General features: G+C 44.4%; 2 protein-coding genes across 4 annotated transcripts in view; one reads left to right on the forward strand and one right to left on the reverse strand.

Annotated features, from left to right (window-relative positions):
- The window catches only part of eif3f (eukaryotic translation initiation factor 3, subunit F), a 5681-nt gene extending 2486 nt beyond the window's left edge, over positions 1 to 3195 (reverse strand). Inside the window, exons 1-4 of the mRNA XM_064346063.1 lie at positions 3037 to 3195; positions 1824 to 1894; positions 977 to 1056; positions 398 to 535 (exon numbers count right to left, since the gene is read on the reverse strand). Coding sequence (XP_064202133.1) covers positions 398 to 535; positions 977 to 1056; positions 1824 to 1894; positions 3037 to 3148 — 401 coding nt within the window. The 5' untranslated portion in view covers positions 3149 to 3195. The remainder of the gene's footprint in view (positions 1 to 397; positions 536 to 976; positions 1057 to 1823; positions 1895 to 3036) is intronic.
- Positions 3196 to 4948: 1753 nt separating this feature from the next.
- On the forward strand, positions 4949 to 20004 carry kcnj9 (potassium inwardly rectifying channel subfamily J member 9). 3 transcript variants are annotated; one of them, XM_064346052.1, is made up of 8 exons: positions 4949 to 5378; positions 6946 to 7460; positions 9532 to 9745; positions 11056 to 11257; positions 12725 to 12917; positions 15255 to 15452; positions 16218 to 16348; positions 17473 to 20004. In XM_064346052.1, exons 2-8 carry the CDS (start codon positions 7166 to 7168, stop codon positions 17752 to 17754), a joined length of 1515 nt encoding a protein of 504 aa, XP_064202122.1. In that variant the 5' UTR covers positions 4949 to 5378; positions 6946 to 7165; the 3' UTR covers positions 17755 to 20004. The 3 variants fall into 3 exon arrangements, with proteins under 3 accessions (XP_064202122.1, XP_064202123.1, XP_064202124.1); XM_064346053.1 differs by lacking the exon at positions 4949 to 5378 and adding an exon at positions 5394 to 5558; XM_064346054.1 differs by lacking the exon at positions 4949 to 5378 and adding an exon at positions 5594 to 5732.
- The last annotated feature ends 1535 nt before the right edge of the window (positions 20005 to 21539 follow it).

A 21539-nucleotide genomic window follows, 5' to 3' on the forward strand; every position in this document is an offset into this window, starting at 1 on the left:
AGTGCGTTTCTTTTGTACCTCTGCACCTTGAACTAATGCACTTGTTGTACGTCGCTCTGGATAAGAGCGTCTGCTAAATGCCTGTAATGTGTAGCAGCCGGGTGTGTGTGTGTGTGTGTGTGTGTGTGTGTGTGTACGTACGTATGTGGGCGTAACAGAGGTGTGCGTGTGTGTGTGTGTGTGTGTGTGTGTGTGTACATACGTGTGTGCGCGTAACAGAGGTGTGCGTGCGTGTGTGTGTGTGTGTGCGTGCGTACGTATGTGGGCGTAACAGAGGTGTGCGTGTGTGTGTGTGTGTGTGTGTGTGTGTGTACATACGTGTGTGGGCGTAACAGAGGTGTGCGTGTACACGCGTGCCCGCACCCCAGCAGCACACGTGTGTGCAGGGGGCGCTCACCTGACGTAGGCGCGGATGTTCATCTTGCCGCTCTGGAGCGCCGTGTCCACCGTCAGGTGAATCGGGTTCTGAGCCTCCCGGCTGTAGTACTCGTGGATCAGCACGGAGTGTTCCGTGATGTCATATCCTGTGGCGTACCTGGGAGGAAGCAGGGGGGAGGGGGGAACGTGAGGAACAATTTCACACCCGTGCCCACAGCATTCATTGTTCTTTATGTTTTATTACGGTGTAAAAACATTGATGACAATTTTTAATTATCCAGAACCTTCATGATGTCAAAGCACTGTACAGTAAGGGGAAGGGTGGGGGGGGAGGAGAGACGTTCCTTCAGCCAATCAGAGGCCTTCCACAGCAATAATACAAATGAGAGCCTCAGACCCAAACCAGTCAGCTCTCATGACTGATCACAACATAAGGGGGGATAGATGTTGGGGTTTGGTTTCCTTGTCAGAGTGGATTGCTGCATGCTGATGTGCACGGAGTCTTCTGCTCTGACGGTGTGTGTATGCACTGTCTGCTTAAACTATTACCCTGTCTAAATCAGCCCGACACAAGGGAGGGATGGGGGGGCAAACCTACCAGCCGATGATGACCTCACTGGGGGAGACCTTCTTGTGCAGTTCGTACATGTTTTTGGCAAATTCCATGTCCACTGCAACCTACCAACACAGAACTGTTAGACCACATGCAAGCAGCTGCAAAAAACATCACTGACACACAGCACTACAGCACTATACAACAGCACTGACACACACACAGCAGTACAGCACAATACAACAGTACTGACAAACAGCACTATAGCACTACGCAACAGCACTGACACACAGCACCATACAACAGTACTGACACACAGCACAATACAACAGTACTGACAAACAGCACTATAACACTACACAACAGCACTGACATGCAGCACCATACAACAGTACTGACACATAGCACTACACAACAGCACTGACACACAGCACTATACAACAGTACTGACACACAGCACTACACAACAGCACTGACACACAGCACTACAACAATATACAAAAGTAGTGACCCAAAGGACTACAGCACTAAACAACAGCACTGACACACAGTACTACAAAAATATACAACAGCTGACACAATACTACAGCACTGACACACCACTATACAACAGTACTGACACATAGCACTACACAACAGGACTGACACAATACTACAGCACAGAAACACCACTATACAACAGTACTGAGACACAGCACTACACAACAGTACTGACACAATACTACAGCACAGACACACCACTATACAACAGTACTGACACACAGCACTACACAACAGCACTGACACAATACTAGAGTACAGACACACAGCACTACACAACAGTACCGACACAGTACTACAGCACTGACACAAACCACAACAACAACCCACAGCACGAAAGCAAAGACTTTACCTCGTCTTCAGATTCATTATGAGGGACGGAGAAACAGTTGGTTACTTCAACCGTGTGCTTGTCAATTGTTCCTGCGGGAGTAAAAACACACCATCAGCATCAGATTTATATTTATATTATCAGTTCTATTTGCTTACCAATGTTAATATTGCATGCCACACATTCATAAGAGTAGACAGCGAAGGCATACTTATACAGCAACGTCACTTATTGAGTGTAGGGCAGTAGTGTTGTCAACCTAATCTGTTAACACCACATCAATGACACCAAAACTTAAAATAATATAAATGTTTATAATATCCCTGAATGTTAATTCTGAAAGGACGTCAAACCAAAAGTATATTTGTATCACCATCTATAAATAAATAGTTATTTCTAGAAACAAAATAACATTTGGTGGTATAATTGTCATGTTTATAGCATAGGCTGTACAACAAAAGCAATATCTGTTTCAGTGAATGGAGCGTAATATGATGTCGGTAACATTATAATCAAACTGAATATAACTTCACGTCATCAAGACGCTAGTTTGATAGTTAAAGGATCACAGAGCACTGAAATCTAGGCAACTTTTTGTCACAAAATAACTAACTTAGCTTCATCTAGAATTTGTAAACCAGCTCGTTACCCATTGCCAACTAAGCTTCAGACGTCTCTATGGCATCGTTGCGCGAAAAATACGAAAGCATCTAAATTTACAAAACGAATTAACTGACAAGTCGATTTTCAGAGGCGTAAATTACAATCTAGCTAACTGTTGGTAGCGTCCATGTATTAAGAACGTCAAAGTAGAGAGCAGGCTAAATCGGATATCCAGCTAACACTCGCTCGCTAGCAATGCAATCGTTTAACAACAGGCATTTGCAACAATGTGTTTTACCCATAAAACCATGCGAGTACACTCCTCTCTCAAACTGTTCAGTTCACTGTATCTGTACAGTTAATCACGACCACCTAACAATGTTTCAAAACCCTACAAAGTCATTAATATATCAACAGTGTTAACTTCAGCTATATAATGTAACGACAACTTATTCAGAACAAGCAATGCGCTAGCATTAGTTAGCAAGATAGCGTCTGTCCATACTAAGCCGTAGCCGCATGCTCTCTATCCCACGTCCAGCGATAACTAGCTTACCTAGCTAACCAACATTACAATGTATTTGTCTACCTCAATTCTAATGAACTTAGTAGAATACTGGCAATGTGTTACCTAGTAATGTCCCAATCACACGACTTGCTCCCTCGTTTCTCCGCTCGTAAGAGTCGGCGATAGAGGCAAGAACAACAGGATGAATTTTCACTACTGGTCCGTACACCGACATCTTGAAACAGGAAAGAGCGTTCGCTTTCACAGCCGGGAGGAAGGTTCTATGTTTGATTGGCTTCAAATGTGCTGCCACCTAGTGGTTTGGAACTCACAGTACGTACAGTAGAGCAGTGGTCCTGGGGTATCACTGTGTATGCTGGTTTTCGTTCCAATCACAATTGCAATCCCACAATTTAAAAAAGATGTCAATTTTCTTAATTAGATGCTTTTCATGTTATAGGGATTACTTACCCTCTTACACCGCATTATGTCAGATGTAGCTATGCATTCCTTGAAGAACTAAAGTCCTATGTCCACATCATAGTTTATTGTGCCATTTTGCAAACAATAGCGTTTAAAGAGGTCATTTTTTTACTTAACAAATTAAAGACTGAGATGAGTCAATAGACTCCTAATTAGGTCGTTGAAAATGTATTTAAGAACTTCAATAATCTTTTTATGAACACATTTATTAACACAATTCAGGTTTGGCTTGTGTGTCATTTGGTTTGTCTAAGAATTATGAATTATCTACCAAATGGTTAGCTTTAGTGTCTGTGTGTCCACACTTTCACCAATTAATGTGGATTAAGAGGGCAAATAATCTCTCTCAACATGAAAAGCACCTAATTTATATAAATTATCTGTTTGCTAAACTGGACAGCTGGAATTGCAATGGTGGTTGGAATGAAAACCAGCATACACAGGAGGTCCCCCCAGGACCAAGTGTGGGAACCACTGGCAGAGAGTGCTTTGATGAAATGCTTTTTCTCAGGTGGGTTTATTGACCAAATTAAGGAAGCAAAATGCACAACAGTACAGCTCCCAAGATAGGACATCTCCCTTATCTCATTGTGTGTAGATACAGTAAAACCAGCGAAATTTCCACCAACACTTGCCTCTACGTGCGATTTACAAAACGTAGGCTAATGATGGTCAAGATATTCAGGTGTAAGTCATACACACACAGCGAGCGAGAGAGAGAGAGAGAGAGAGAGAGAGAGAGAGAGAGAGAGAGAGATCAGCCATTTATGGAGAACCTCACTAGGGAAGCTTCTAAAACATTCTTGCAAGTAGGTTTAATATACTGTCAAATGTTCCGTGTTTATTTGTCTGAAATATGAGCCCAACAGGGACCATAAGTAGCCTACTCGATAAGAGTTGATTTAACACTGAACATTTTGCCCCAAAACAATTCAGACTCCAATCCTGAAGCTGTAACCTTTTTGTACTTCACATCACATTAGAGTTTCTGTCTGCATGCGAAGACCAATGAAAAATTGTGTAGCCTATCAGCACAGTATGTACTTGCAGCCCACTGTGAAACAACGAAAAAACGGAAATTGTTAAAATCAAGGTGCTGTGGGCTGTATACACGGAAATATATTCAAATATGTAATCATAACTGAATATATTTGGGAAAAGCTAATTGCGCCATTGGGTAGTTAAACTAGTAGCCAAGCGCTGTTATTTTTGCTGATAACGATAGGGATGTATTATTCATTCGTCGTCAAGAACATAAGGTTACACAGTGGGTATTATTATCATTATTATTCTTTTTTAAAAAAATTATTTTGCAGTGTTGCGAGAAATTATTTGTTTAGGTTATTGTATATAGATTAATATGTTGCATAAATATTTTAAACAAGCATAGTTACATTTTATGTATTATATAATCATATTTTATATATTTTACAGTTAGATTTTTGTTAGACAGTGAAGATTTCTTGAGTAGCCTCTCTACGGAGAATTAAAATAAAAGGAAAACGTAGCTGTTACTGTAAACATTTCACGTCTAATTTAAGAGCACGCCCCCCCGTCTCTCTCTCTTTCTCTCTCTCTCGCTCTCTCTCTCCCCACCTGCGCACCATCGCCGAGCCGGTGATTCACGCTCTCCCCTTTTCAGACCGATACACGGATCATACAGTAGGCTAGCATACGGATTGCCTCCATTTTAACCTCCAAAAACTGACACGCAGGACGTTGGTAAATTTCGATTCAATTTGTGAATGTTTCCCGGCGTATTTGCCTTGTGATGGAAATAATTTAATAGAAGACCCCAGGCTTGGCGAACCAGGAATACGCGATGCTGCGATGCTGGACCCACCCGATTTGAATCTCTTGTTCTGCTAAAAGAAAAATGGGTAGGCTCGAACTTGAAGCTAGAACAGCGCATGCCCGGATCGGCAAAATGATTTCAGCTGGAATATAAGCAGCAAAAAAATAATTAAGATTTGATGCTTCAGGTAAGATACAACGTTTTATCACGCGTTTTTGACTAAAGACGTATGTCCAATCAACGGCAAAGAAAGACAGAGTGTCATATATGCAGAGCACAATGGCTAGAATTAACTGCCTTCTGTTCAAGGATCACCCTACGCATTCGATGTGTTTTGAAACTAGCCTACCTGCCAGAGCGTTATCAGGTACTGCTGCACCGAACTGCACATTTTAGCCTACCAGTTTTAACAGGTGCTACGGCGGTGTTCTATTTAATTCCCATGGTTCTAATGGTTTAAGAGGCGCTCTGGTTATTTTATTACTATTCATGCTTCTGCTTATGCGCGACACACCGGAAAGATCAGCTGTTAAACGCTGTGGTAAATATCTTATTACTTGTTGTATGGCAAATACAAATATACTGTTATATGCCCCCTCTCTCTCTCTCTCTCTCTCTCTCTCTCTCACACACACACACACATACACAAACGGATGCACACACTCTTCTCCTTCACACAGACCTAAGCACACACACACACATACACCCTCTTTTACTTTCTCTCTCTGTCTTACATACACACACATAAATCTCTTTTTTTCAGGTCTGGTATACCGTAGACCTTGTAAATACCCAATTTCAATGTCAATACAATTTCAATTGTATTCCTGTGCGAGAATTAGTAGCCTAATTCTCGCACAGGTATACAAAATTGCTTAATTGTTCAGTTTGTACAAGCGCAGATTTTCAAGGTTATGAAAGCAGAGCTTTCCCCAGATAGAGAGGCGGCCTACACTGGCTGACACTAAGCAGAACACAGATAATTGTTTCGCTCTATTTTTGGAGAGGCCTGCAATTTTGCGACCCCCTTCACAACTAATCTGTGTGCACGGCTCCGACTTCCAAAAGTAAAATAAATTAGCTGGCAGTTGTAGCCTGAGGGACAATTTTGTTAGCAAAACCATGATAATTTAAGCACTTTCGAAAGCTACACTTCTTTCACAGATATATATACAAATACATATACATATACAAATACACAGCCCGCTTCTACTACGAACACTGCCCCATGGTTTTAATCATCGGCAGCAGTAATATGCGTATTAATGCGTATTCATCTTTGTTGTAAATGCATCGGTGTTGCCACAAGCCTTTGAACCAAACGGTACTGAACGCACGAATGTTAGCAGATTACTGTTGACGTTTCAAAGGAGGGATCGAGCATGCCACTTTCAAAATTTAGCCTGTCTCTGCTTGCTCTCGGATAAAAGTGAATCCCCGTATTTTAACATCGTTATTTTCACAAACGCGGTGATCTTATTTACCCAAATCCTATCACTGCCATTAGTACTGTAATATGAGATACACAGTAGGCTACTTAGAGGTGTCTGTACGGTACTCTGATAGAGAACGTGGAGTACTCTGCATCTCAGTAAATAAACTGCATGCTGGGAGCTTTCACAGTGGAAGCAGATGGATCATGGTTGCTCAGAGCATATAGTCATGGATCATATGTATGCATGCGTGTTAGTTATGTCTGTGTGGTGCATGACAGTGCCCTAACACCGTTCCTTCTGTTTTCTCCTTTATCGTAGATGCAAAGATACGCATCGAAGGTCTGAAGCAGGAAGCTTCTCTATCACTCTCAGTAGCTCAGTCATTCACTTACATACACTTTTAAACAAGTCACACATACAGTGCAACACACACACACACACGCACACGCACACGCACACGCACACGCACACGCACACACATACACATACACACACACACACACACACACACAGGTGCGCGCGCACACACACATACATAATGGCTCTGGAGAACTCTGTCTTCACCCACCTCCCAGAAGCCCTCTCTCTCCCGGTATCTGAGAAGGGGGAGGGGCCTGTTGCCGAGGAAACCGGTCCCGCCCCGCCCGCTGGAGTGATTGACGTATCGGAGGAGCTGGGGCACGTGGTAACCACGGACACAGCCGCGCCCCCCGAGAAACCGGTGGCTCGGTCGTTCCAGTCCAAACTGGCTGCCCGCGAAGCCGAAGCGGCAGCCCGGCCGACCAGGAAGAAGATCCAGCCTGAAGGGCAAATTCGGGGCAAATTCGGCTGGGGTAAGCAGGTTCTGGGCACCATCAACCAATCACACTGTGACTAGGAATAATGCACCCACTATAGTGCCAACAGCATAGTGCTGACCTCTGCTAAGGCGAAAACGGTCTCTCTCCGCATGCGTGCACGCAGTCAATGTCTTGGCAGTCCAGCTCCATTACTTTCTGATATACGTTTGGCCTGATGGTGGCGCTAGAGGAAAGGTCATGGGGGTCACCAAAAATCAATCGGTTCCTTCCTGTTGGGAACACGAATTCGCATCGCAAATTTCATGGCAATCCGGCCAGTACTTTTACAGAGATGTTTTGATCAAATATTGAAATTTTTTGCCTGATGGTGGCGCTAGAGGAAAGGTCATGGGGTCACCAAAATCAAACGGCTTCTTCCTCTTGGGAACATGAATGTGCAGCATGAATTTCATGGCAATCCAGCCATTACTTTTACAGAGATGTTTGTCATGGACGCGGATGGACAAACGGACGGACAGACTGACGGACATCATTACATAACCTCCTTAGTGGACATGGTTATGTACTATACTTGGCTGCTGTACCTGTATATAATTTATACGGTATACTGTAAGTCGAGAAAGAGACTACATACATTATACATTGGGAAGGAACATTGCGGTATTAGAACAAGCTTTATTCTAGCGTGAGGATATTGCCGATATTGCTAAAAATAATGGCGAAAACTGAAGGCAAATACATGTAAGGCAACAGGAGCCCTGATGTCATATATATTATGGGAGTTCTCAAAGAGCTGGGGGATATCATCTTTAAACCACTAACAGGTGTTTTATGGACTGTATAAAAACTGGAGAAGCACCCGACGACTGGAAGCAAGGTGATATAATACCGATATATAAGAAAGGGGACTGTGCTGATGCAGGAAATTACAGGCCTGTCAGGTTAGCTTATAGCTCTTGTAAAATACTGCAATCTTTTGTCAGGATGTTGGAAATATTCCTTGAAAAAAAAAAAAACAGATCTTAAGGGAAATCTGACATGGTCTTTGCAGCGCAAGACCATGTCCAAGAAGACTCTTGGGCTTCTTTGAGGAAGGTACAAGCTAGAAGACTAGATGACATTATAAATCATGATATAATTTGGACTTCTAAAAAAGCATTTGATAAGTACGACATGAGAGGCGTATTCACAGAATGAAATCAGTGCAAATGACAGGAGCTGTTTCAGTGTGTGTATAGGATTGGCTCCTGGGTAGAACACAAAGAAGTAATGGCCAGAGGTATCTTGTCTGAGCAAGGTGTTATGGGAAATGGAGTCCCACAAGGATTGCCGTTGAGACCTCTGGCTTTCCTTAATTAGGAAAGTGATCTTTATAGGGATCTCTTTTGTTCTCTCTCTCTCTCTCCCTCCATCCCCCCTCCCCCTTCCTCTCTTTCTCTTCCCCCCTCTCTCTCTCTCCCTCCCTCCATCCCCTCTCCCCCCTTCCACTCCTTCTCTCCCTCTCCCTCAATCTCCTCTCGCCATCCTCTCCTTCTCTCCCCCTCTCTCTCTCCCTCTATCCCCTCTCCCCCTTCCTCTCCCTCTCTCTCTCCCCCTCACTCTCTCTTTCTCTCTTGTCTCTCTCTCTCCCTCTCTCTCCCCCTTCCTCTCCTTCCCTCCTTCTCTCCCCCCTCTCTCTCCCTCCCTCCATCTCCTCTTCCCCATCCTCTCCTTCTCTCCCTCTCTCTCTCTCCCTCTATCCCCTCTCCCCTTTCCTCTCCCTCTCTCTCTCTCTCCCCCCCTCACTCTCTCTTTCTCTCTTGTTCTCTCTCTCTCTCTCCCTCTCTCTCCCCTTTCCTCTCCTTCCCTCCCCCCCCCCCCTCTGTCCGAGGGGCGACGTAGCTCAGGAGGTAAGGCCGATTGTCTGGCAGTCGGAGGGTTGCCGGTTCAAACCCCGCCCTGGGCGTGTCGAAGTGTCCTTGAGCAAGACACCCAACCCCTAACCCCTAACCCCTAACTGCTCTGGCGAATGAGAGGCATCAATTGTAAAGCGCTTTGGATAAAAGCGCTATATAAATGCAGCCCGTTTACCGTTTACCATCCCTCAACCCCCTCGCCTCTCCAGGCCGCAGCAAGCGCAAAAGGCAGCGGTACGTGGAGAAGAACGGCCGCTGCAACGTCTCGCACGGAAACATGAGGGAGACGTACCGCTACCTGACCGACATCTTCACCACCCTGGTGGACCTCAACTGGCGCTGCTCGCTGTTCGTCTTCGTCATGGCCTACGCCGTCACCTGGCTGTTCTTCGGGGCTATCTGGTACCTGATAGCGTACTGCAGGTGAGCCAAAGCCTGTGATAAAGGTGAGGTGCACTTTTGTGTCCTGATATAGGTGAGATATAGCTTATCGTATGGGCACAGGTGTGTTATACCGTATCGCCCAGTGCGAGAGAGGGTACGATTTAACACATGCTGCAGGTGAGATATGCCTCATCACATGATAACGGGTGATAAAGCAAAGCAAATAAAACAGTCTCAGATAAATGTCATTTATGTAATATGATGTGCTATTTATGGTGTCTCGTATTTGAATAACATCCCCTACATTGTGATTCTCTATTTTAATTCAGAGTCTGTGTGATATTTAAGCAGCCTGTAGGGGTGATTACTGAAAGGTCAGGAGTGGATCTCCAGGGCTGTTAAAAAACAAATAATTGTCTTAATAATTAGACTATGAGAAAATCAAATTTTATTTGTATAGCGTATTTTACAGCAGTTGTCACAATACGCTTTACAGACAACCCTGGCCTGAACCCCCACAGGAGCAAGCCTAAGGCAACAGAGGCAACAAAGGGCACTGGATTCTAGGACCGCATCGGTTCTCTGAAAAACAAACCAATAAGGATAAATATGATTAAAAAAAGTACAATGAAAGATATTTTCCATACTTACAGTTCTTTTTTCCCCAATTCAAAATGCCATATTGGCAAAAAATAGATCTGTTAATGTTGCCAAAGCGTACAGAAAAACAAACGCAAAAGAACAATGAACAATAAATTCTATATTTAACTCAGGAAGCAACAACAACAAATGGTAAATAATAAATAAATAAATAAATGGGGCGACATAGCTCAGGAGGTAAGAGCGGTTGTCTGGCAGTCGGAGAGTTGCTGGTTCGATCCCCCGCCCTGGGTGTGTCGAAGTGTCCCTGAGCAAGACACCTAACCCCTAATGGCTCCCAACGAGCTGATTGGTACCTTGCATGGCAGCCTTTCACCGTTGGTGTGTGTGTGTGAATGGGTGAATGAGAGGCATCAATTGTACAGCACTATATAAATGCAGTCCATTAACGAAGAAGAGGAAGAAGTTTTATGTCAAGCAGTGTTTTGGCAGGCTAATATGTATTATAGTACAGTGTGTATTGCGGGATAGTGTATAGGGATGTTATATAGAATATAGAGATGTCGACCCTTCCCCTGATAGGATTTCCTGTGTTTCTTCTTTTTGCCAGGGAATGGAAGTCTTTTATAATTAAAGACAGTCTATTAAAATATGCTTTTTTGAACTCTTTTTTTGTTGTTGTTGCTATGTAGGAGGAGGTTCAGCTCTGAGAAAACTGTCTTTCTTCCCCCTCTCTCTCTCTCTCTCAGAGGGGACCTGGATCACCTGGAGGACGAGACCTGGACGCCGTGCGTGAACAACGTCAACGGCTTCATCTCGGCCTTCCTGTTCTCCATCGAGACGGAGACCACCATCGGGTACGGGCACCGCGTCATCACGGACCAGTGCCCGGTGGGCACCATGCTGCTGCTGCTGCAGGCCATCCTGGGCTCCATGGTCAACGCCTTCATGGTGAGGTCACAAACAAACGGAGCCCGCCGGCGCTCGCCGCCGCCGGCGCGGCAGAGCGGGTTGCCATGGTAACGGCTCCTGGACCCGGTGAGGTCCGTGGAGTCCTCTGGCCTTTTTTTTTTTTTTTTTTTTCTTTTTCCTTTTTTTTCTTTTTTTTTTTTTTTCCTCCCCCCCTCTGAACAGGCTCTGGTTTCGCTGACATTTTGTAATGAATGAATGAAATGAATGAAGTTATTACTGTGAGCGACGCTGGCTTTCGGCTACACAGGGTAACTGGATCTCTGTTTTTTAATTGGTTGATGCTGTCAGCGTGGGGGCGGATACGTGTCGCTGTGCATTGCGGTTTAGGGTGCAGGATGTAGGTCCTGCGAGTGTGTGTTGGCGTGCACGTGTGGCTAGTGTGTGTTAGTTTGTAGTTGTCTTAGTGTGTACAGTTGGTGTTGGTGTGCGTGTGCGTTAGTGTACACAGGTGTGTGTTGGTGTGCGGGTGCGTTGATGTGTGCAGGTGTGTTGGTGTGCAGGTGTGTGTTGGTGTGCAGGTGCCTTGATGTGTGCAGGTGCGTGCAGGTGTGTGCAGGTGTGTTGGTTTTGTAGGTGCGTTAGTGTACACAGGTGTGTGCTGATTTGCAGTTGCGTTGGTGTGCGTGTGCGTTAGTGTGCAGGTGTGTGCAGGTGTGTTGGTGTGCAGGTGTGTGTTGGTGTGCAGGTGCGTTGATGTGTGCAGGTGCGTGCAGGTGTGTGCAGGTGTGTTGGTGTGCAGGTGTGTGTTAGTGTGCAGGTGCGTTGATGTGTGCAGGTGCGTTCAGGTGTGTGCAGGTGTGTTGGTGTGCAGGTGCGTTGATGTGTGCAGGTGCGTTCAGGTGTGTGCAGGTGTGTTAGTGTGCAGGTGTGTGTTGGTGTGCAGGTGTGTTGGTGTGCAGGTGTGTGCAGGTGCGTGCAGGTGTGTGCAGGTGTGTTGGTGTGCGGGTGTGTTAGTGTGCAGGTGTGTGTTGGTGTGCAGGTGTGTTGGTGTGCAGGTGTGTGCAGGTGCGTGCAGGTGTGTGCAGGTGTGTTGGTGTGCGGGTGTGTTAGTGTGCAGGTGTGTGTTGGTGTGCAGGTGTGTGCAGGTGCGTGCAGGTGTGTGCAGGTGTGTTGGTGTGCGGGTGTGTTAGTGTGCAGGTGTGTGTTGGTGTGCAGGTGTGTTGGTGTGCAGGTGTGTGCAGGTGCGTGCAGGTGTGTGCAGGTGTGTTGGTGTGCGGGTGTGTTGAAGTGTGCAGGTTTGTGCAGGTGTGTTGGTGTGCGGGTGTGCAGGTGCGTGCAGGTGTGTGCAGGTGTGTTGGTGTGCGGGTGTGTTAGCGTGCAGGTGTGTGTTGGTGTGCAGGTGCGTTGATGTGTGCAGGTGTGTGCAGGTGTGTGCAGGTGTGTTGGTGTGCGGGTGTGTTAGCGTGCCGCTCCCGCAGGTGCGTGAAACGCTCTGCTCTCCCGCAGGTGGGCTGCATGTTCGTGAAGATCTCGCAGCCGAACAAGCGGGCGGAGACGCTGGTGTTCTCGCGCAACGCGGTCATCTCCCTGCGGGACGACCGGCTCTGCCTCATGTTCCGCGTGGGCGACCTGCGGAGCTCGCACATCGTGGGCGCCAACATGCGCGCCAAGCTCATCAAGTCCAAGCAGACGCAGGAGGGTGAGGCCGCCGTCTGCCCTAGGGACCTGCAGTACGCTACGCATGCTAACCGCTAGGGACCTACAGTACGCTACGCATGCTAACCGCTAGGGACCTGCAGTACAGTACGCTACGCATGCTAACTGCTAGGGAACCTACAGTACGCTACGCATGCTAACCGCTGGGGACCTATAGTACGCTACGCATGCTAACCGCTAGGGACATACAGTACGCTACGCATGCCAACCGCTAGGGACCTGCAGTACGCTATGCACGCTAACCGCTAGGGACCTGCAGTACGCTACGCATGCTAACCGCTAGGGACCTACAGTACGCTACGCATGCTAACCGCTAGGGACCTACAGTACGCTACGCATGCTAACCGCTAGGGACCTGCAGTACGCTACGCATGCTAACCGCTAGGGACCTACAGTACGCTACGCATGCTAACCGCTAGGGACCTACAGTACACTACGCATGCTAACAGCTAGGGACCTGCAGTACACTACACATTATAACCGCTAGGGACCTACGCTAAGCACTCTCATGTTAACATGCTAACATGCGCGCCAAGCTCATCAAATCCACTCAGACACAGGAGTGTCAATTACATTACATTACATTACATTCATTTGGCAGACGCTTTTATCCAAGGCGACGTACAAAAAAGTGCATTTCATGGTCATAGACAGCTGGTAAACACAGGTTCAGTAAGGTACAATACTTATTTTGTACAGCTATTTCTAGCCAAATTACACACATGGTACATGAACAGTCATTGCAAGAAGATAGGATCTGAGCAAAAATTTGTACCTGAGCATTCATGTGACCTATGACACAGTCTCCTCATGCTTTGGATTATTCCAGGACCCCGTGTTTATTCCCTGATATCATTCTGACGGTCTTCATCGGCGTGAAAGTGAGAGGGGATTTTGTGGCTGCTGGCCGTCTGGCTGAGATGATTGCTGTTTTCCAGTGATTTTTGCCAGCTGTGTTCCCAATTCTGGATAGTTTGTTTGTAATTAAACAAGGTAATTAAATGGCTAATTGCACAGTGAAGCAAAAAAGAAAGAGTGGCAGGTTTTAATTAATCATGCGCCTTATAGTCATGATCACAAAAAAAGGCAAAATGCAGCAAATTCAAAATGAAGACACTGAGACACAAGAATAATTATTAATTCAGAAAGAGAGAATTAAAAGTCTATTTTAAGTTGACACATTTTCAAACTGGAAGAAAGAAAATACGTTCAATCACACACATAATTTATACTTTAAATGTCATAAGTTTCTGCAAACTGTCCAGGGTGTATTCCTGCCTCTCGCCCAAGTGCATGCTGGGATAGGCTCCAGCACCTCCCGCGACCCTGCCCAGGAATAAGCGGGTATAGATAATGGATGGATGTGATAAGATTATCAACAGGAAATGTAAAAAAAAGAAACAAGTACCGTTCCAAGAAACAAATGCAATTTAAACGTAAAAAAATTAATTCTGCGTTGGAGAACAATTTCGTTTTGCGCTAGAATAATGGTGAGGGAGCAGGTTTGATTCCCCGGTAGGACCCTGCCGTTGTACACTTGAGAAAGGTACTTAGCCTGCATTGCTTCAGTATATGTCCAGGTGTATAAATGTGTGCAGTGTAAATCCTATGAGAAAGTTGTGTATGTTGCTCTGGATTAGCGTGTCTGCTAAATGCCTGTAATGTAATGGAGCTGGAATTGTAAATCCAAGGTTGTGGGTTCAGCTCCCAGGTGGGGCAGTGCTGTTATGTCCTTGATCGAGGTGCTCAACCTGATTCGCCTCAGTAAATAATCCAGCTGAATAAATGGATTGTATGTGAAGAATTTAAGCTGTGTAAGATGCTCTGGATAAGCCCTGCTAAATACCCAAGATGCTACTATGAATCCCATTTTGAATCCATTCAGCGATAAGTCCTTTTAATTCTCACTGAATTAATTTTGATGATGAATCATTCGTACATGCGGTCCACTGTGAAATGCTTCTTGGAAGTTTCATTGGAACAACTACAAAACACAAGTCCGATTTTGTGACAGTTATTCATAGCCATGAACACATTAAGTCCAGTTCACACAGTAAACATTGCTCTCTGACCTAACCTATGCTCAGTCAAACTAGGAGGCACGACAAGCTACAACATCAAGATAATGATACAAGGGCTGAACAGAGGTGCGTTCAAGTTCAGCGAACAAGGCGAACGTTCGCAAACTATTTCAAACTTTTTTCCGTTAGCTTTGTGTTAGCCGCGAACATTCGCTTCTCTGAATTTGGGCGCACCTCAGGACTGTAGTTTCCTGGGTGAGTAACATTCTCCCTCCCATCCCCCCACCTTCTCGCGCAAGGTGAGTTCATCCCCCTGGATCAGACGGACATCAGCGTGGGGTTCGAGACGGGGGACGACCGCCTGTTCCTGGTCTCCCCGCTGGTCATCTCCCACGAGATCGACGCCCACTCGCCGTTCTGGGAGATGTCGCAGGCTCACCTGGAGAAGGACGACTTCGAGATCGTGGTCATACTGGAGGGAATGGTGGAGGCCACCGGTTAGTAACTCAACCCCTTTTTACAGCTGTCATAGGTCATAGATGTGTGATTATGATGTTCTAGAACTGAACATTCTGACGCTGATGTCACAATCACTGCTGGTGACTGAAAACAATGGACTTCAAGAACACTGATTAAAAAAAATAAAACGTTCCAAAAAACCTGCTCTTCAAAGGTTTAAGTGTGAATGACACAAGTGACACAAAAATGATGAGTGTTGTGATTTTCAGGTCCTGGTGTTGTGAGTGTGCACTACATGTGCTAGTGATATGAGTGTGCACTACAGATGCTAGTGATATGAATGTGCACTAGAGGTGCTAGTGATATGAGTGTGCACTACAGGTGCTAGTGATATGAGTGTGCACTACAGATGCTAGTGATATGAGTGTGCACTAGAGGTGCTAGTGATATGAGTGTGCACTACATGTCCAAGTGATATGAGTGTGCACTACAGGTCCTAGTGATATGAGTGTGCACTAGGTCCTAGTGATATGAGTGTGCACTATAGGTCCTAGTGATATGAGTGTGCACTACAGGTGCTAGTGATATGAGTGTGCACTATAGGTGCTAGTGATATGAGTGTGCACTACATGTCCAAATGATATGAGTGTGCACTACAGGTCCTAGTGATATGAGTGTGCACTGTAGGTGCTAGTGATATGAGTATGATTTTCTGGTCCTGAGTAGTACACCAGTGGTTATTAACACCAGTGTGCTGCTCAGTGTTCAGGTGTGTTTTTTTTAGAGGTGTGCTTTGTTCCCAGGTATGACGTGCCAAGCTCGGAGCTCCTACCTGGCGGAGGAGGTGCTGTGGGGTCACAGGTTCAGTCCCATGATGTCACTGGCGGAAGGATTCTTTGACATAGATTACGGGGCTTTCCACCACACGTTTGAGGTACAGCGGAGAATCTCTCCCAGCTACTGGCCCCATTACACCGGGGCCCCTTATCTGTCGCAGTTCCTGCTTCCGGCCACCAGAGGCCGCCAGTTCCCCAAGCCTTGTTTGGCCCTCATTTTTGCCTGTTTGGTCTTCCCTGATTGTGATCGTTGGATTATTTGTTTTCACCCATTCCCCCTGTGTGTTTAAGTTATTTGTTCCCACCGTGGCATTAGTGTTGTCTTTGCATGTTCTGTCAGCTGCTGGCCACTCTGCGTCTAGTCTTTCGTCTAATTTTTCTCCCTCGTGTTTTCCTGTTTGTTGATCTTGTTTTGCGTTCAAAGTTCTCAGTAAAGTCTTTTTTGTTCACACGTGCCTCTGCTTCGTGTCTCTGTCTCTGTGTATGGACCCCTACCCTGAGCCTTGTGATACTTCTCGACTCATGAATCTGTACCATCACAGTTTCCCTGAAGAGCTCAGGCTAGCTTCTTGGCCCATTCGTATCTGATGTAGCTAACAAGCTTGCTAATTTGTCCATTAATCTGAAAAATAGCTTGTAGACTGTATTTTATTACTAGATCATGGCCACCCTAAAACAGACACAATCGTGTTTAAAATGAACATCTAGCTAATTAGCTAGCATATTACATCGGGTATATTGTACTGTAAGGAAATACTGCCCTTTGGCTTCAAAGAACTGCTTGCTAGTCGCTAATTACTGGCTAGACATGAGTTTCTGACAACCTGTCAGTTTTACAGTCGGCTGACATAAGAGCATTCAGGAGATTGTGGTCTAAGTGCAAGAAAATGCGCTCCAAGCAACTCCATAAGCAGCTTGAACACTGATTTTTCTTGTAGTACACATAAGCAGATTAATGTCATAATGTTTATTTATATTTATAAGCGTCAGTGTCAGTTTTTTTTTATCTTTGTCGATGCTTCTTGACTACTGTGGTACTGTAATAGTGTAATATGCACAAGCACAATCTTCGGAGGTGCAACATTCCTCTACTCTTTCATGTCTAATTCAGAATTATTTAAGAAATTTATATTATTTATGAAAATGAAAAAATATTTTTTTAGCCTTTGCTTTGCCTTGCTGAATGTGTATGCATATTTAACAAGAAGACTGCTCTTCTCAGGTGGACACGCCCTCCAGCTCGGCCCGAGAGCTGTCATTGGCCGCCGCCCGACTGGAGGCTCACCTCTATTGGTCGATCTCCAGCCGGCTAGACGAGGAGAAGTGGGACGGCCCCAACCTGACGGGCCATTCGGAGAAGCAGCCCGGCAGCGGTTCGGCCAATGGGAAGGGAGGCGTCGGGCCGACGTTCGCTCTGGGCGAGACGACAGAGACCCAGGACCAATCAGGCCAAGGGGAGCAGAATGGCAGTGTTACCACAGACCAATCAGAGTCCGAAGCTTAAAGAATGAGGAAGTGAAATGGAGAGTGTGAATAATTACTGATCCAGAGCTGTCATGGCAAGCTTATTTTAGCATAGTATCTATCAGACCTGGGTCAAATACGTATTTATTTTGGATTCAAATACGCTTTACTGATCTTGTGTCTGGTGTATTGGAACCAATGAAATACTATCAAAAAGTGCGAACTCTGCCTTCTAGTCATTTTGGAAGGCTCAGTTACACCGGGCAAGATCAGTGGAGCTCAGAAAAGTATTTGAATCCAAAACAAATACATATTTGACCAAGGTCATAGTATCTATATAAAACAATACTTTAATTACACAAGGAGGAGATTTGTTTTGCTATAGTAGAGACATGATTTCTTCATTAATTCAATTATCACGCGTCTAAAACACAGAATTACAAATTAAACAGTTTATTGTCAGGGGCGTCCACTCTTATCCGAAATGGGTCGGCATGGGTGCAGATTTTTTTGTTTGAGCCCAGCACTACAAAAACCTGAGTCAGCTAATTAACTAATAATCATGGTCTTCAATCGAGACCTTTATAAGTAGAATCTGGTGTCTTGGTGTTGGGCAAGAACAAAAAAACCTGCACCCCACACTGGCCCTTTTCGGATAAGACTGGACACCCCTGGTGTATATTATATAATATAATAGTCCCCCCCCGCGATTGTGAAGGCTTGCTGGTTAGAGAACGTGACAGTAAGTAAGTCAACAGTATGAATAGCTGACTCAGCAAATTCTGGAAAATGTACATTTGCTTACACTGGTAGACTTACTGGTCTGGCCTGTGGCAACACAGCTATTGGAGATGGATGTGGAAATTCAATACCCTGCACACGGGCGCTGGAAGACCCCTTTTACTGGGGCACGTACCCCAGTATTGATCCGCTGTGCCCCAGTAAAATCTCGCGTTCGAGATTTTTTGTAACAAGCTCCTGTATTTGGCAGTGGATTAATTTAGATTCATAATAACGGGAAAGGAATGGATTTTTTTTTTTCTAATCCACAATGTCAGAGCAACGCGGGTTTAACCCAAAATACAAGCTGGGGCGCGCACCTTGCGGTCCGGGCCCGTACGCCGCGGCGCGCGCGTTACTGTCCGCGCGCGGCAGTGTGCGTGTCGCAGGCATTCCAGAAAATAAATTGTGTGATTTGAGTAGTGGGGGGGCCTGCGCCCCAGTGGAGCGCTATGTCTAGCAACGCCCCTGACCCTGCATCTTGGGTTTCATACGGGGCGGGGCTGAAAGAAAAAACGCAGCGGGTATGTTGACAAATAGATGATAATATAAGAGATTCAGAGAGAGAGACATAGAGGTGCAGGTGGAGTGCCAACAAATGAATGAGATCAGTATAAACAGACATCGGTAGATGCCCTGGGAATGACTGAGATTAAACCACTTGGGATAGAGATGCTTAAAAAATAGTACGGTAGATTTAGAAAAACTGATTATACAAATAGAATACTTTTGTAGGTAACACCACAATTGCCCTTTAAGGTAATATATTTATTGATATTTATGCATATATCCAGGAAAAAGAAAAACATTGTTGAGCAATCGGCTTATATATATATATATACGTTTAGAACAATAGACTGATATAACAATTACCTGAGCCATCTTTAAAAATTAAGAATAGACTAAAGGAAATAGCCACAGGTATAAGCGGGAAAACTAGATGAATGAATAAACCACCATAGATATCCCATCAAGATCGTCCATAAAAACCTATCAATGTTCAGATTTACTTATTTAAAACATATTAATTTATTTATGATTCATTTTAATAATACCGCACGTATTAAAACGGATCTAATCTAAGTGTGTGTGCAATAAGGTCTTTGGGTAAAATTAGGTTTCACTTTGAAAGGGTCACAGTTGAAACATGGCACTAGAGTTCAGAAATACCGGTTAGTATTTTTATGAATGTCGAAAACGTTTTCTCACATCCTGACGAAAAGCACAACAGTATCAAAACTCAATATAATGCTTCTGCTGCATCGTAGATAAGTGGGGAAAAAACTTACCTGCTGTGTTTTTATTATTAAACCAATGTATTAGAAATAATAAACTTGTTACCACTGAGTTTTGGGTTTTAAAAAATTTATTTATTATTATTTTTTTTGCATATAATGGAAAACTAAGTTTAAATATATCTGTATTTTTTACATAACCTGTCTGCTTACCTGTCTGTCTTTGTAACCATGAGTTCAATGTCTTTTACATTACAGTGCATTGCTTTGCTTCATGTATTTCGTTATTCTTTCAGCCGCACGTCCAGTCCTCTCTGTGTCCCCCTCAGTGGGATTGAGAGCAATTTGTATTCCGAGCGCTCGCACTGCTAACAGAAACCGGGTAAATGTTGAACTATTGAATTTTTCCCTGACATTTCATGAGCCCCCTTCCCCCTCCCCGTCCACCCCTTTCCCTGTACTCGTTCATCATGCTCTCTCTCTTCCCTCTCTCCATCTCTCTCTCTCCCATTATCTCTCTCATCTCAGCAATTAACAACTGCACCATACAGGCTTCTTGTGACAACCAAGGGAAGCTAATGCTAATAATTAAAAAAAAAATGTTTCCAGTGTTATCATGCTACATTATATTATACTATCATGTTATGCCACCTCATCTATAATTAATATAGTTCCTTTCATGGTCCAGTTATATAGGAGAAAAATGGACTTCAGGTGACGTATTTATGCGAGAGTGGACGTTCCGTTTTGCTCACGGAGACGGATGTTGGAGCGTTTCATGTTTTTTACATTTTTATTTAACCTTTATTTAACAAGGGAAAAAAACCCACTGAGATCTCTGAAATCTCTTTTGCAAGGGGGACCTGACATAAAACACAAAGTTCCCAAGTTACACAAGACAGTAGACAAACAAGATGTGAGACACGCCTCTTCCATTGGATTCCAGAAGACAGAAGGACAAAAAAATAATTATATTAGAGAACTTTTCAGTTTGAGTTGAGCCAAACCATTATCCATAAGGAGGGGTAGCGACAGTAGTCTGTTTCTTGAACAGGGCAATCAATGTTGAATCACAGTGAATAACTGACTAACATTGCTGTATAACTGACATTATGCCACTGTGGCGACTAGTGATGGGGAGTGAGTGAAGACTTAACTGTACCGTGCGGTTTATGGATGCACCTGTATGGATGCACTAACTGAGGTGGAGGTGGCAGGTGAGGCAAAAAAAAATAAAAAAAGGGGGGGGGGGGGGTTAGACCAGACACATCAACCCAAGGCAAAACCTGAAGAAACGTCCTGAACCAGCAACATCAACAACAGCAACAAAAAAAAAAAACAAACGCTATAATGCAGCCTACAGCAAGCTGTTATCCTGTGGTAAAGGTTCAGGGTCTGTCTATTTTAGACTGCCTTTACTAATGATGGAATTTGTCGAATTGATGAATTACCGTACATGCATATTCTGATATGGAAGCATTCTATTAGATGTATCACAGAATATATACTATAATATACTACTACTGCTGTATACTATATATATATTACTAATTAACAGAATTTGTCTGCAGACTGACTACAGTGTACTAATTACAGAACTTATTTGATTATTAGGGAACATGTATGCAGTTACACAAAATTATTGTTTGTTATGGATTTAGTTTTAGTTTATCGAACCATTTGCATAAATACTATAAGGTCATAAACAGGACTCCAATGGTGATCTGAGAATTCATAAAAGGCTTGTGCGTGTTTCCCGTACTGTATCGATAAAATATTAATCTAAGGGGGAGAAAAGAATGAAACAAAT

The sequence above is a fragment of the Anguilla rostrata genome, chromosome 8 (assembly GCF_018555375.3).
Source record: "Anguilla rostrata isolate EN2019 chromosome 8, ASM1855537v3, whole genome shotgun sequence".
NCBI classification, from domain to species: domain Eukaryota; kingdom Metazoa; phylum Chordata; class Actinopteri; order Anguilliformes; family Anguillidae; genus Anguilla; species Anguilla rostrata.